General features: G+C 52.4%; 1 protein-coding gene across 2 annotated transcripts in view; it reads left to right on the plus strand.

The window, feature by feature from the left end:
* The window catches only part of RASGEF1C (RasGEF domain family member 1C), an 88,697-nt gene that overhangs the window by 39,999 nt on the left and 32,240 nt on the right, over positions 1-16,458 (plus strand). Inside the window, exons 2-5 of one of the 2 annotated variants that reach the window (XM_021084318.1) lie at positions 6,403-6,477; positions 7,808-7,990; positions 8,147-8,269; positions 9,435-9,572. In XM_021084318.1, the coding sequence (XP_020939977.1) occupies positions 7,814-7,990; positions 8,147-8,269; positions 9,435-9,572 (438 nt within the window). In that variant the 5' untranslated portion in view covers positions 6,403-6,477; positions 7,808-7,813. The remainder of the gene's footprint in view (positions 1-6,402; positions 6,478-7,807; positions 7,991-8,146; positions 8,270-9,434; positions 9,573-16,458) is intronic. The other variant, XM_021084319.1, reaches the window with a different exon arrangement.

Consider the following 16,458-nt stretch of genomic DNA (forward strand, 5'->3'; position numbering starts at 1 on the left):
CAGTCTCCCAAAGCAATAGAAATTAGAGCAAAAATAAACCCATGGGACCTCATCAAACTGAAAAGCTTTTGCACAGCAAAGGAAACCCAAAAGAAAACAAAAAGACAACTTACAGAATGGGAGAAAATAGTTTCAAATGATGCAACTGACAAGGGCTTAATCTCTAGAATATACAAGCAACTTATACAACTCAACAGCAAAAAAACCAATCAATCAATGGAAAAATGGGCAAAAGACCTGAATAGACATTTCTCCAAGGAAGATATACAGATGGCCAACAAACACATGAAAAAATGCTCAACATCTCTGATTATAAGAGAAATGCAAATCAAAACTACCATGAGATACCACCTCACACCAGTCAGAATGGCCATCATTAATAAATCCACAAACAACAAGTGCTGGAGGGGCTGTGGAGAAAAGGGAACCCTCCTGCACTGTTGGTGGGAATGTAAACTGGTACAGCCACTATGGAGAACAGTTTGGAGATACCTTAGAAATCTATACATAGAACTTCCATATGACCCTACAATCCCACTCTTGGGCATCTATCCGGACAAAGCTCTACTTAAAAGAGACACATGCACCCGCATGTTCATTGCAGCACTATTCACAATAGCCAGGACATGGAAACAATCCAAATGTCCATCGACAGAGGATTGGATTCGGAAGATGTGGTATATATACACGATGGAATACTACTCAGCCATAAAAAAGGATGACATCATGCCATTTGCAGCAACATGGATGGAACTAGAGAATCTCATACTGAGTGAAATGAGCCAGAAAGACAAAGACAAATACCATATGACATCACTTATAACTGGAATCTAATATCCAGCACAAATGAACATCTCCTCAGAAAAGAAAATCATGGACTTGGAGAAGAGACTTGTGGTTGCCTGATGGGAGGGGGAGGGAGTGGGAGGGATCGGGAGCTTGGGCTTATCAGTCACAACGTAGAATAGATTTACAAGGAGATCCCGCTGAATAGCATTGAGAACTATGTCTAGATACTCATGTTGCAACAGAAGAAATGGTGGGGGAAAAACTGTAATTGTAATGTATACATGTAAGGATAACCTGACCCCCTTGCTGTACAGTGGGAAAATAAAATTAAAAAAAAAAAAAAAAAAAAAAAAAGAAGTATAATCAGAGATTAAAAAAAAAAAAAAAAAAAAAAGAAGTTGTGGTTTCCCCAAAGCAAAACTCCCATGTTTGGAGCCAGAAGGAGAGGAAATGGGTGCCAAGGAGGCAGACCCAGCCGATGGAGATACCAGAAGGGGTGGATTTGGGTTGCAGCTCAGGTCTGGGCTGGAAAGGAGATATGGCACCTGGGAGAGGAAGTCTTCTGTGCACTTGGGCCCATAGGCCACAGATGATACCTGGAAGGGTTACCTGTCCCTGGAGGGGCCATTTTGACCACCCAGGGACCAACCAACATGTGCTGCTTCCCTCCTGGTGTTTTGGGAACTGCTGGTCGCACCTCCAGAGTCTGACCAAAGGAGTTCCACTGTGGCTCAGTGGTTAACGAACCTGACTAGTATCCATGAGGGCTTGGGTTCGATCCCTGGCCTCAGTTAGTGTGTTAAGGATCTGGCATTACTGTGGCTGTGATGTAGGTCGGTGGCTATGGCTTTGATTCGACCCCTAGCCTGGGAACTTCCATATGCCGTGGGTGCAGCCCTAAAAAAAAAAAAAAAAAAAATGTCTGACCAAATCCCTTTGATGCTGCAGCTTGGGGACACCAGCCAGCATTAGTGCCTGGGTGGGCTGATGAGCGGGAACAGGGCTTGGGACTCAGACACACCTGCTGTACTCAAGTCCCACCTCTACCAGCTACTCAGCATGTGAACTGGGCACCTGCCTTTCCCATGCTGAGCCTTAGTTTCTTCATCTGTAAGATGGGAGGCCTTAGGGCTGAGATGGGGTCAGGCAGGGAAGATTGACCCAGTCAGCCCTTCCAGGCCAGGAGCCCAAGCTTCTCCCCAGCTTCTCCCTCCCACTGATTCTAAGACTTGAAGGCCTGAAGCCTTGGTCACTTCTCACCATTCCTGTTTGCACTGTTCAACTTAGGGCTTCACTGCTTCTTACTTGCATCACAGAGTCACTTGAATGCTACCCATCTTAACTGAGCTCTATGCGTGTGCATCCGGGGGCCAGGCCCTGGGGTACGGCATTACGCGAGCCAGGCTCCTCCTGGAGAGAAAGGAATGCTGGAGACTGAGGCCAGTGAGAGGCCTGGGGGAGATGGCAGCTCAGGGGTCCCCAGGGATTAGGAGAGGTGTCAGGCAGGCAGTCCAGCTTGTCTTAAGGTGTGGTATGTTGCTTGTCCTAGGGCAAGGAGGCCATCACCTGGAAATGGCAAAAAGTGGAATTTGTATTTCAAGCCATGGCTGGGCCACTGTTGGTTGTGTCCCCTTGGTGACCTCATCACAGGGTGAGCATGCCCCCATCCTGCCACCCGCCACGGCCCTGAGATGCGTTCAGGTATTCTGGGGGCCTTTCATCCTTGTAGCTTCCCTTGATGATTGATCTTGATCTTCTGCTTGAATGGCTGACACTAAGACAATGACAACATCAGGGCAAGGGGGGCATGCCCCTCAATTGTAGTTTTGATGCTGTTCGTATCATGTTAGAGGTGCAATTTTCTCTCCTGCCATTTCACTTCCTTACATTATAACTGTTTCGGTGTTATCACTGAGTCCTCGGAACTATCATTTCATTGGCAATAGAAACTCCACTAATGGATATGTGACAGGATCCTGTCCATTCTCTTTTTGTTCATCATCTATGACACTCTGGATTTAGTTTACTGTTTATAATTAAAACAGGACCAAACTCCTTTCCACAGCTCTTCCTCTTTAGATTATTTTCTTGGGATAAATTTCTAACAGTTTCATTAAGATGAAAGGACACTAGCAAACCTAAGGCTCTTTAGAGTTCCTGTCGTGGCTCAGCAGTAACAAACCTGACTAGTATTCATAAGGATGTGGGTTCGATCCCTGGCCTTGCTTAGTGGGTTAAGGATCTGGCGTTGCCATGAGCTGTGGTGTAGGTCGCTGACTCAGCTCAGATCTTGTGTTGCTGTTGCTGTAGCTGTGGCGTAGGCCAGCAGCTGCAGCTCCAATTTGACCCTAGTCTAGGAACTTCCATATGCCATGGGTGTGGCCCTGAAAAGATGAAAGGAAACAAACAAATACCAGATGTCTCTTTGCACATCAAGCCAAATCTTGTCCAATTCTAAGTATATATATAGCCCTGCCCAGGAGTATTTAAAGGGCTGCTCCAACACTTTGACACCTACTGGAGTCAGCACAGTTCTGTTCACACTCTTGGAACCCCAGATCCCAGAAAAGCAGAGAAAGAGAACTGGAATAGGCTCTTTAGATGGAGCACAAACAGAACAGCCTGCCAGCCCGCTCAGGACCCCATCTGTGCTGGCCCCAGACTCCCAGCCCCTGCTCATGTACACCACGCCGGCTCTGTGCTTCAAAGCACAGATTGGGTTGATTTCAAAGATTTCCAAGGGAAGAGCTCCAGTTGTGGCTCAGAGGTAACGAATCTGACTAGTATCCATGAGGATGTGGGTTCAATCTCTGGCCTCGCTCAGTAGGTTAAAGAACCAGCATTTCTGTGAGTTTTGTTGTAGGTTGCAGATGAGGCTTGGATCCCAAGTTGCTGTGACTATGGTGTAGGCCAGCTCTGATTTGGCCCCTAGCCTGGGAACTTACATATGTCTCAGGTGTGGCCCTAAAAGGACAAAATATATATTTTCAAGGGAAATTGTGACAAGAAATGATTTTCTCAGCATCACTGGCTTTTAAAAGTATTATGGTAAAATAGGAGTTCCCATTGTGGTGCAGTGGAAATGAATCCAACTAGGAACCATGAGGTTGCCAGTTTGAGCTCTGGCCTCGCTCAGTGGGTTAAGGATCTGGTGTTGCTGTGGCTGTGGCGTAGGCTGGTGGCTATAGCTCCCATTAGACCCCTAGCCTGGGAACCTTCATATGTTGTGGGTGTGGCCCTAAAAAAAAAAAAGACAAAAGACAAAAAATTATGGTAAAATACATGTAACATAAAATTTACATCTTAACCCTTTTTAAGTGCACAGTTCAGTGGCATTAAGTACACTCACATTGTTGTGAAACCATTACCACAATCCATCTCCAGACTTATTTTCGTCTTGCAAAACTGAAACTCTGTTAATAACCTGTCTCCCCCTTCTCCCTGGGAACTGCCATCTACTTTCTTTTTTTTTTTTTTTTTTTTTTTTTTGTCTTTTTGCTATTTCTTTGGGCTGCTCCCAAGGCATATGGAGGTTCCCAGGCTAGGGGTCTAATTGGAGCTGTAGCCGCCGGCCTACGCCACAGCCACAGCAACGCAGGATCCGAGCCGCGTCTGCAACCTACACCACAGCTCACGGCAACGCTGGATCGTTAACCCACGGAGCAAGGGCAGGGACCGAACCCGCAACCTCATGGTTCCTAGTCGGATTCGTTAACCACTGCGCCACGACGGGAACTCCTGCCATCTACTTTCTATCTCTATGAACTTGACTTCTCTAGGAACTTCATATAAAAAGAATCATACAGTATTGGTACTTTGTGTCTGGCTTACTTCACTCAGCCTAGAGTCCTCAACTCATGTTGCAGCACATGTCGGAATGTCCTTCCTTTTTAAGGCTGAATAACATTCCATCTTGTGTATACACCACATTTTGTTATCCATTCATCTGTTGATGGACATTGGGGTTGCTTCATCACTGGCTTTTAAAAATTACTCCTGCACATCCAAACAGTGGAAATTGTGGGATGATTAAAAATTGAAAAGCATGGAGAGTTCCCTGGTGGTTTAGTGGTTAGGACTTGGTGCTTTCACCTCTGTGGCCCGGGTTTGGCAAAAAATAAAAAATAAAAATAGCATGAAGATGCTCTGTCCTGCCATGGGAAGATTTCCAAAAGGCACTGCTGTGAAGAGTGTAGGAGAGTGTGCAATGAGCTACTTCTTGTGTAATGAAGAAGAGATGTGTTTTCTTGTCCATGCATAAAGAAGTTCTAGAACAATAGACAAGAAACTAACAAAAAGCAGTTACTATGGGAGAAAGTGTGCAGGGGAAAAGAGGGTGTCCCCACCCCCACTCCCATAGCCCATCTCTCAGTTCCCAGCAGGCTGGAGCCCCTGCACAAGGGAGGAGCGTGATGTTTGCACCAGCACACCTGGGAGGGGGCGGAGGGACAGGAGGGATGGCAGGGGCACTACCACGGCTCTGACCGCACCCACCCTATCTCAAAGGGACATCCAGCTGCAGGGAGTCATTGTCCCCCTCCCCTTGCCCAGGCACACCCTGCAGAGCCTCAGTCTCTCTGCATGCCTTGGCCTGCTTCCTATCTGCCTCCTCCGAGCCCTTTCCGGCTCCAAGAGCTCCCATCCGTCTACAATGCCTAGACAGGGCCAGCAGCCCCTCCATGCAGGCACGATAAATGACCCTCAGCAATAGAGGGAGGACACCAGAGACTGGAACAGTGAGACAGCCCATCCACTGAGACCCAGGCCAGGGCCCTGCTGGTGACGAAATGGATGGTTGGAGGTGGGAGGGTAACACCAGCTGCCCCTCTATTCTCTGGGCATCCCTGTGGGTCATACCGGTTCTAGCCCCCAGCTTCACCCAACCCCAGACCTTCAGTGTAAACTTGCCAGTCTGGAATGGAGCTGGGTGCTCCCCCTCCCCCATGTGTCCAGTGCCGCACACCCAGCCCCCAGTACCAGGCCAGGCCTGAGGTGCTCTGTCTTGAAGCTGTGGCATCCTGGCTTCCCCAGAAAGACCCCTCTGCGGCCCCTCCCACATCATCTGACAGACCACCCTGCCCCGCAGAGAAGTTTCCAGAATTACCTCCATCTCCGATCCTGGCTCATCTTTGAGAAAACTGGACTGGGATCTGGGGCGGACTACAGAGAGAAGAAGGTACCAGGTGTCCAGCAGAAGAGAGCACACCTTGCTGGCCTCGAGAGTGTTCTATCTGGTGGAATGAGGGTTTGGGGCAGAGGCAGCGCCCACCCCAGAGCTGACCACCATTCCCTACTGGGCACAGGCAGCCCTGCATGCCCACATGCACAGCAGCCTCCCCGTGGGATGGACATGAGGCAGTTTTGTGAAATGTTACAGTTTCATCAGCTGAAAATTGAACATTTACAACTTTGCCAGGAAGGTGAAAATAAAGCTGCGGCTGTCCCCGGAGCTGGAACTGTCTAGGCTGCTGCCCACAATTGTTCCTGCCCCCCGCACTGTAACCCAGACCCCACAGCTCCCACACCCACACATCCTCGTGCTGGCTTTCCATGGGGCTCCTTCTGACCCAACATTAGCTTTGACTCTCCAAGTGTTTCTGTCTCTACTTTCAGGGCCAGGTCACCCAGGGGGCTGAAGTCAGAAACAGGCCAGAGCCGGGGTCTTCCTTGGGGAGCAGCAGGAGTGAGGTGAGCAGGGTGAGGGGGAGCCTGGTCCCTGGAAGGCCACTGTGGTGAGCCTGCTGGACACCACAGTTGAAGCCGTGGGGGCGACTTGAATGTTGTGTGGGGGAGGGTTAGACAGTCACAGTGTTGCCATGAGTGCCTCAGTCTTCATTCAGGAAGACTGGCCTATAGAGGTCTGTGGCAGAGCCAGGGAGAGGAAGTGCAATTTGCTGCATGCTCACGGATCGGGCTCCTGTGGCAGGCCAGGCCCTTGGCTCAGGGCTGGGTCAGAAGACACGCAGGCTTCGGCCCCACCTTGGGGTCTGGGTGAGATCTTTCTCTGCACCATGCACCAGCAGCACCCCCGAGCATTCCACAGTGCTGACAAAGAGGATGCTGATTCCCACCAGAAGTCAGGCCCAGCCTGGGGAAACAGGGAAGGTTGTGCCTAGGAGGAGATGTTTCAGCCATGTCCAGAGGGATGGAGGATTGAAGATAGTGGGAGGGTCTTCCTGCAGGGCAGCGGGGCAGGGGATAGTTGGACAGGTCAGTGGATCCTAATCACAAAGAGCCGGGAAGACCAGGCTATGAAGGACAGCCATTTGTCTGCACCCAAGAGAAACTCAATCAGGCTCATGTGATGGAACTGACAAAAGAGCAGCTTCAGGCATGGCAGGATCCAGGGCCTCACACACTGAACTGGGGGGCAAGATGGCCTTGTGGGGACAAGATGGCCCCAAGAGTGCCATTCCACCAGCTTAGAAGCCCAGGGGAAAACGTTTTCAAGTGCCTCAGAAGTTCTAGGATTGGAGTTCCTGTCATGGCGCAGTGGTTAACGAATCTGACTAGGAACCATGAGGTTGCGGGTTCAATCCCTGGCCTTGTTCAGTGGGTTAAGGATCTGGCGTTGCCGTGAGCTGTGGTGTAGGCCGGCGGCTACAGCTCCAATTTGACCCCTAGCCTGGGAACCTCCATATGCTGTGGGAGTGGCCCAAGAAATGGCCAAAAAAAAAAAAAAAAAAAAAAAAAAAAAGGAAGTTCTAGGATTGAATTCAAGCCCTCTAGTTTGGACCAGGTCTTGTGGGGGAATATGCTCATTATCTAGGCCTGGTCAAAAACAACCTTCATTGGGGGTAGCAGTGGATACTGGAAAGTCCTAAATGGCTGGGACTGAGATGGAGGAGAGATGGGTCATGGGGGATACAGTGAATATAAGGTGGGGATCCCTCCCTAGCAGTTTTCCCAGGAAGTGATCACTGGGCTCAGGTGGGTGTTGAAGTGTCTATGGGAGGCAGGGCCCACCCAGCCAGGATCCTGGAGGACCAGCAGGTCCAACTGCCCCTTGCCATTGCAGGCAGGCATGCCCCGGACACTGAGCACCTCCGACATGGTCACCCCAGGCAGCCTCGGCCCACCCCCTACTGAGCCCACGGATGGCGAGCAGGCTGGGCAGCCCCTCCTGGATGGACCTCCATCCTCAGCCTCCCTGGACACCCTGATCCAGCACCTGGTGCCCACGGCTGACTACTACCCTGAGGTGGGTGATCTACCCAGTGGGGAGATAGGCAGCAGGCATGGAGAAGACAGCAAGGCTGGGGCTAGCCAGGCCTGGGGGGTGGGCTGTTCTGGTCTGGGAGGCACATCCTCCCACACCCTTGTGAGCACGTCCTGCCTTTCTCCCATGTCACCCTAGAAAGCCTACATCTTCACCTTCCTGCTGAGCTCCCGCCTGTTCATCGAGCCCCGGGAGCTCCTGGCCCGGGTCTGCCACCTGTGCATCGAGCAGCAGCAGCTGGACCAGCCAGTGCTGGACAAGGTGAGAGGCGGGGCAGGGTAAGGGGCCCCTGAGTGTACAGCTGTCCCCTGACAGGCATCAATATCTTGGAGAGGCAGTGACTGGCCCTGTTCTCCTGACAAGGAGCCCACAGGGGTTTCTGACTTGTCTAAGACCCAGAGCCAGAAGGGACAGTCAGAATGTTTAACCCTGGCGCTGTTTTCCAGTGCCCTAGGGGAGCCCTCCAGCTCACCCTGAGCCCAGACCTGGGCCCCCAGAATCCCCCGGTTAGGGCCCTGCCATCTGTGGCCTCGGATTGCCCTATAGTGTCTGTTGGGCTTCCTCATCCCAGCTCTCTGCTCCACCCTTTCCTCTTCTATGGGTCCTCTGATGGCCCAACTTTCCCTCCATTCCCCACATCCTTCTCTTGGTCCCTGACCAGATCCCACAGGCTACAACTCTTTGTTTATACATGTGTGCCAGTGATAGAAACCCAACTTCAACTGGCCAAAGGCAAAGGGACTTTACTGGCTCATGTAACGACAGAGTCTCAAGGTACCACTGATTCCAAGGGCTCAAACATCATTAAAACGTGGTCTTTTCCCTAAGGCCCTCTGTTCCAGTTTCTTGTGGGCCAGCCTCACTCTCGCTCAGGCAGGTTAGTGTGCCGTGACAGGAGGCCTCTGAGGCTCCAAGCTCCAAGTCCACCCTTCCCAATCCTGTAGAAAGAGAACAAAAGTCTAGAGCTCATTGGCTTAGCTTAGGCCGCTTGCCCATTTGTGAACCAATCACAGTGCATGATGGGGGTGTGCCATGCCCTGATTGGCCAGCACTGATCTGGGTGCCCTGGGGCAGGGTCAGCTGGTGATGAGGGAGAGGGGAACCCAAAGCCAAAGTGGGACGCTGTCACAACAGGAAGGGAGATGGGATGACTGGCAGGTACAAACAAAAGATGGCCCTTATCCTAAATATGCGTGTGTCCCCCCTCTGTTCTCCTGGGGTCAGGCCCCATCCCCATGTCCTTTCTCTGTCCCCTGGTGCAGATAAGACACGAGCCCCTTCCCCACCTTGACCATGGCGGCTGCCCCCCACCCCGGCTACCCGCGGCAGCCCAGATGGGCAATGAGCAGCTGAGGTGGTGGCTGCTGTGACCCCAGTCTCCTGAGCAACCCTCACCAAACGCAGATGACCCTGGCTTGCCTTGCAGGCCCGGGTCCGGAAGTTTGGCCCCAAACTGCTCCAGTTGTTGACCGAGTGGACCGAGACGTTCCCCCGGGATTTCCAGGAGGAGTCAACCATATGTCACCTGAAGGACGTGGTGGGCCGCATCGCCCCCTGTGACGAGGTGGGCGAACCAAGCCAGAGTCTCTTCACCTTGTCGACACCCTCGTACTCAGGGACCTCAGCCTGTTCCTAGGCCCACCTCAGGGCCCCCCTCTCCCCTACCAGCATATTGCAGCCGCTCTAAATTAGCCTCTTTCTGCCCCATCAGGGAATCAGGCACTGCAGAGTAGGCAGAGAAATGAGGCCTCTGCTCTTATCAGTGGCATCAGACAGCAGGAAGACCCACTCATGGGCTCTTGTGGCTGCATGGTCAGGCTTCTTTCCCAGTGGCTTGGGAGGCAGCCAGGGTACTGGGGAATCAGGTGCCCCTGTACCCCACACTCTGCCCTGCTCTCCCAGCTGCATTGCTCTGGGGAAGGCACTTAAAGGTGAGAGGGGAACAAGAACCCCTACCTCTCAGGCTTAGGTGAGAACAGTGAGGGGTAGTGCATGTCACTTGCCTTGGGTGGAGACTGAATGTGGCAAGCTGATAGATAGTGAGCTGCCACAAAGTGGGTCTGAACATGGCAGAGCCAAAGGAAAACTGCTCAGACAGGCTAGGCAACAGCAAGCCATAAAATCCAAAGCCTAACTGAGGCTTGGAAAGGGAGCCCCCGCCCTGGGGTCACTTTACATAGCAGGCAAGTTAGTTTTTCTGAGATCTCCTTGAGAAGAGAGTCATCTCCTCCTCCTCTTCTGCATCCCCTGGTCCATCTGGCGATTATGACTTGGCTTGGGATACAGCAGAGAACAGGGGTGGGGAAGGCTCAATGATTGGATAGATCAGGAGGATGAAGCAGAGAGGGGAGATGCTGACTGACTGGCTGGGTACATAGCTGGCTACTTGGATGGATGGATGGAGTGGGGAGAGAGAAGTCTGGGCAACTGGGTAGGCAGCGAGATTTATGGGATAAGTGGATGTGGAAAGACTGATGGAAAGAAGTAGAGGAGAAAGGTAGAAATGGTGGACAGGTGAGTAGGGAGATGGATGAATATATGGATTAGAGGGCAGGTGAGTGGGTAGATGGTGGGTGGGGGTGTGGATGGGTAGATGGGAACATGGGTGGGAAGGTGAGTGGATGGATGGATGGTGGATGGATAGATGAATAGTTAGGAGGTGAATACGTGGGTGAATGGATGGATGGATGATAGATAAATAGATCCAAGAGTGGGTAGATGGATGAGGGCAAATGTTAGAATGGAGGAAGTATAGGTAAGTGAATTGATGGATCTGTGGGTGGATGACTGTATAAAAGGGGAGATGGGAAATAACAGATGGGTGGAGAAGAGATGGGTACAGGATGGATGGATGGAATAAGGGGTATGTAGGGAGATGAAAGCCCAGTCTCCTGCTTTATCTCCCTCTCCCTACAGAAAGTCTTCAAACAGTGTGGGGTCTTAGCCATAGACAAGATGGATTATCCACCCTGATCAGGCCTGCCTCTGCCATTGGCAGAGCCATTTCAGAGGAAGACCCTGCCATTCGGGCCGTGGTGGTGTGGGACAGGTCTAAATCCTGGGCTTGTTTCCTGGAGAAGCAGTGCCTCTTCACCAACCCCCCAAGAATCTGTTCAGGGCTGTGCTGGGAAATCTTTTCTAACCACTCAGTGGATGAAAATAAGATACAACCAAGACCTATATGAATGGGCTGTCAAGAGTAGTCATTCAGTAGGTGTGGGTTTTCAGAGTAGAGATAACTGGTTTGAGCATTTCTCATTCCTTCTTTTGGAATCCAGTTAGGTGTGCTGAGTGGTTTGAACTGGAACCGGGATTCCTTAGTCCCCATGCCACCTACCCAGGCCCAGGCCAGAAGTGTCCCATATGTCTTTGTAATCCCCAAGCTGCCGTTCCCCAGAAAGCATGTGCTCCAAGGGGATGTCCCATAGGCCGCTCCCCTGGATGCTGCAGATGGATTGCAGGCTGCTCCCCTCCCACCACAGTCTCAGCTGGGAGAGAGCCGGTGAGCCCTGAACCAAAGTGATGAGGTAGGGCCCCTCGGACTCAGAACATGGGATCTGGGTCAGACTTCCTGAGCCCAGATCCAAGCTCAGAAACCACAGTGGTGGGACTTTGGGCAAGGCGCTTTCCCACTCTGAATTTGGGTTTCTTCATTAGTCGACGGAGATAATAACTGTTCCCACCATGCAGCTCTCAGGCAGCGTCCTGAAGTCACGTGTGCTCATATTTCAGCACTTGGTAAATGTGAGCTATGATGATGAACAAACTCTTTCCAAAATTCAGGCATATGGGGATTGCTTTTAACTTTTATGAAATTTTGTTAGGGAGCATTGCAAACATGCACAAAGATAGGTAATCATAACCATGAACTCCTGTGTGCTCATCACATAGCTTCAACAATGATCAACATTTTGCCAAACGTGGAGTTCCCATTGCGGCTCAGTGGTAACAAACCTTACTAATATCCATGAGGACACGGGTTCAGTCTCTGGCCTCACTCAGTGGGTTAAGGATCCAGCATTGCTATAAGCTGTGGTATAGGTGGCAGGTGTGGCTTGGATCCTGAGTTGCTGTGGCTCTGGCATAGGCCGGCAGCTGCAGCTCCAATTCAGCCCCTAGCCTGGGAGCTTCCATATGCCACACATGCAGCCCTAAAAAGCAAAAAAAGAAAAAAAAAATTCCCAAACGTGTTTTCTTTTATCCTCTCCCAAACTTTCCCCTCCCTCCAAATTATTTTTAAACAAATCATAGACATTCTATCCTTTGCTCCAAAAACATTTCAAAATTATCTTATAAATGATTTTTTACACAGAGATAGGAATAAATGATATCAAGGGTCGTTCCCAATCCAGTGAGATGAGCACGAGTGTTTTCAGAGCAGTGTGTCTTTGGGCAGGTCACTTAAGCTCTCTGAGCCTTAAAATAATTTCTCTAAGAGAGAAGATGAGCACCCCTCCCTCCCAGGGCTCTGAAGAGAACCATGTTGCTCGGGGACATGGAGGAGACAGTCCAGGGCAGAGGGAGCCTTTCCCGTCAAAGTGGCTGTGACTGGCGACACTTTTCCCTTTCTTCCTGCTCCCCCCACCCCCCGCCATTTCCTGGAAGCTTCATGGCCTCACTGTGCTCCCTGTCACCTCAAGAGGCTAGAGAGAAGCTGAGAAGGCCAGTCCTTGACTGTATGTTCTGCGGATTCCCATGGAAGCCTTCCAGCATCCGGCCACTGCATTGAGATGCCTGTTCCAGGCCACCCTCTGTGGGGCAGGAGACCCTGCCTTTGTTGCGGGGTTGGTGCAGGGGGGTCCCAATAGGTCAGGTTTAGCAGTTTCCGCTTAGGGTGGCCAATGCCAAGGCTGAGGAAAACTAGGGGATCCTGGGGGAGGCTAGAGGTTCACAGCCCTGGGTGAGGGAGAGAGCAGGACATCAGTGCCCTGGCCATACCCACTGCGCTGGCCACACCCACTGCGCTGGCCACAGAAGACTGACCTTGTTTTCCCACTCACCCATCTGTCTGCTGGGCCCCCCTCCCCAGGGCGTAGGTGGTGGAAAGCTGACTTGAAGATGGAGCTGGCAGTGGGCACGGAGCTCCTGCCTGTGCTGGTGGGCTGAGCCCTTTGGCCATCACCTGTGGGTGTCAGGTGGGAATTTTGGGAATTTTAGAAAACAAGGGCCTGAACCAGTCTGGCCAGAAATGGGTTCTAATCACCAAATGCTCAGTCCAGGAGAACTAGGAGGCACCCGGAGAGCCACTGTCACCACCCAGGGCACCTTCGAACAGCAACCTCTGCACTTGCACCCAGCTCTGTGTACACAGCAGGCCCTTCCGTGGGAACAACAGAGGAGACAGTCCAGCCCTCATCCTCCCAGTTTGTGGGCAAATTACGGGGGAGAGCTGGGCCACACTGGGTGCACCCTGGCGCTCCAAATGTGGGCTCCTGACTGACAGAGAACTCCTGGGCATCCTCAGCGGGAGGCCCCAGATGCACCAAGATCTCCCAGCCTGCGTCCACAAGGCAGAGATATCAGTAAGAAAATGAGAGGAGGTCAAGGAGAAGGTCAAATATCATCCCCACATTCAAAAGAGGAACAGAAGAGAAAGAGCCAACAGATAAGCTTGAGATTAACACCAGTGGAAAAATTGTAAATGAATTAGCACACAGTCAATGGCAATTACTCAGAGTAAATACTGGTTCAATAGAAACAAGTCTTGCAAAATTGTCTGCATATTTTTTTAAATAGGCTCAGCACATGGTTCTGTCAAACTGTAGCCACAGACGCACTGTACCCTTGGCTTCAGGAGGGCTCCACACTCTGCCTTGGAGAGGCTGACTGACTAGCAGCACGTCAAGGTTTATCCAGTCAGCAACTGTGTGTGGGCCCCTCGTGTTCATGCCAGGGACCAGCAAAGAGTGGCCCGGTGTTGCCCTCGTGGAGCTGAGAGTCCAGTGAGAGACTGGGGTGGGCTGTGAAGGAAAGACACGGAGCTTGGAGGGGGAAGGCTGCACAGGTCCTGCTCGGGTCATGGGCAGGCAGGAGGGACAAGGGGTGAAAGGGATGGAGGAGTGGCCTGTGTCTGGGGCACTGAAAAGAGGAGCAAGGGCTACCTGGAGGCCACTGAGCATGGTCAGAGCTAACCTCTGGGCCTCAGAGCTTTTGTCTCTGCAAAAGCAGGGGGGCGTTTTAGGGAAGGGGGGTCACAGTGGTCAGAGTGGCATTTTGAACACTCTGGCTGCAGGATGGAGTGAAGAGAGGCCAGCATGGATGCAGGGGGTCACTGAGGAGGCTGCTGCAGCCCCCAGGGAGATTGCTGTGGCCTGGAACACAGAGACCGTGGTGGGAAACAAGCATGGGGATGGAAGAATGCAAAGTCAAGAGGGGTTGGTGATGACCTGGAGGGGCCTGAGGGACAAGGCACTTGGGGATGGGGCCGTGCCCAGGTGCCTGACACCAGGTTCAGGTGGCCCCTTGGCCGCATGGCTTTGGAGAGCAGACAAGAACATTGTCCACACACAAACACTAAATGACATTTGACGTGAACCAGAAAACCCAGGAACGAGGCACGGAGCATGGACAAGAGAGAACTAGACAGAGACAGAACCCAGACATCCAACCACAGTGCAGAGAGACAAGCCTGCAAACAGTCCAGAGCAGGAGGAACCAGGGGCCTGAAGCAGATGCCACCTGAGAAATGGCCCTTGGATTTCATGACAGGAGATCCTTGGTGACAGTAAGAGTTGGTCTCATGGTGATGGGAGTGGAGCCAGAGGGGTGGGGAAAGGGCGAGTGGGAGATGTGGGAACTCGACAGCAGTGTGGCCACCTCTGGGCTGGGTGGCAGAGAGAGATGGGGGTGCTGATGTCGGGGCTCACTGGCGACTAACTGTGTCACTGGGCTGGCTCTGGCCGGACCCAATTCACCGTCTCCCTGGCACTCAAATGAGGACCCGGAAGGCAGGGTGCTGACCACGCTTCGGACACAGCAGAGCTGGGAGGGGGTGTCCATTCCACAGGAGACAAAGAGAAGAGGTGGATCTCAGTTTACTTACGCACTGCCCAGCTAACCTGTGGGTGCCTCTGGGCCTGTCCCACAGCTCTGGGAGTTAAGGTTAGGGTTAGTATTAGGGTTCAGGTTTGGATTCCCTGTGTCCTGAGGGCTCTGCCATAGCCGACCTGGCCACTCCGCAGAGAAGCGCTTTCATAAGGGGCTGGGCTCCATCTCCATCACTGGAGCTCCAGGCACAACAGAGCTGGACCTCAGTACCCCTTTGAGCCCCTTCATAGACTTAAGGCTGGCCCTATGCCCCACCGCCCCACCTGCAAAATGTCTCTGGATTTGTGTGTTTCAAAGCAGCATGAAGAATGTGCACTTTTTCCATCTGAAATTACCTCGCAGTACTGACCACCCACCCCTGGTCATCTTCTGAGGCCTCTGGGACCAAGCCCCACTGGACACCACCTGTCTGCCTAACTCCTCATTGTAGCCAGGAATCCAGGCCCTAGATGCCACTGCAGCTCCCAGGCCAGCTCCTGACTCAAGGGGGTTGAATCCAACTCTGGGGGAGCCATTTGCTGGCAAGTCTGTGTGTTACTGACCAAACCTCTGGGAACGTGTAAACATCTTGCTCAGTAAACAGAGCCAGTCCGATGATGCCTTCCTTGGAAATGGGGGTCTCTGAGGGGACAATGATCAGTTCCCTGGGGATGGGGTGGGGTGGTTCCCAAAACCAACCACCTGAGCTGCATGGAGAAGGACCGTTGGTACAGTAAGGTGTTATCAAGTGTCTACTGTGTGCCCAGAGCTGTGACACAGAGAGGTCAACCCAGACTTCCTGGCCCTGCTGAGTTATCATTCTGCGGGGGAGGAAAACACCTAATCATCTCCTACAGTGACCCTATGAGGAAGTCCCGCAGGGTGACCTGGGCAGAGGACAGACAGCAAGGCAGGTCAGAGATGTCCTCTCTGAGCTAGGCCTGGGAGACAGGAGGGGACCCCGTTACAAAAGGCCAGTGCCCAGGGCAGGGCCCATTCCACATCTCCTTGCTCTGCTCCCTGGCAGAGCCCACCCCACCCTACCCCTCTTGCCAGGAGCGGGCCTGAGCCACCCTCCACCCAGACCCTGAGCCTGGAATACTGAGGCTTCCCAGCCATCTCCTCCCTCCCATTCCCATCTGGCTCCCCACCTTGTCTCAGCCTAACTAGGGCCTGAGACCATAACATCAGGGCCCCCTGGGCATCTCCACCCAGCCCCTCTGCCCAGACAGCTGGGGCACTTTTGGACCGTGTTCACCCTCCCTGATATGTGCTCTTCTTGGCTCCACCGGTAATCCTGCAGCCTGCTCCCCAGTCAGCCTCAACTGTGGCCCCAACCCCAACCTGCCCTGGATTGGGTCCTGCTTCAGAGGGGGGCAGGTGCAGCCACACCTAGGACCAGCCCATCCCTGCCAGCTGGGGAG

Source organism: Sus scrofa, chromosome 2 (assembly GCF_000003025.6).
Source record: "Sus scrofa isolate TJ Tabasco breed Duroc chromosome 2, Sscrofa11.1, whole genome shotgun sequence".
NCBI classification, from domain to species: domain Eukaryota; kingdom Metazoa; phylum Chordata; class Mammalia; order Artiodactyla; family Suidae; genus Sus; species Sus scrofa.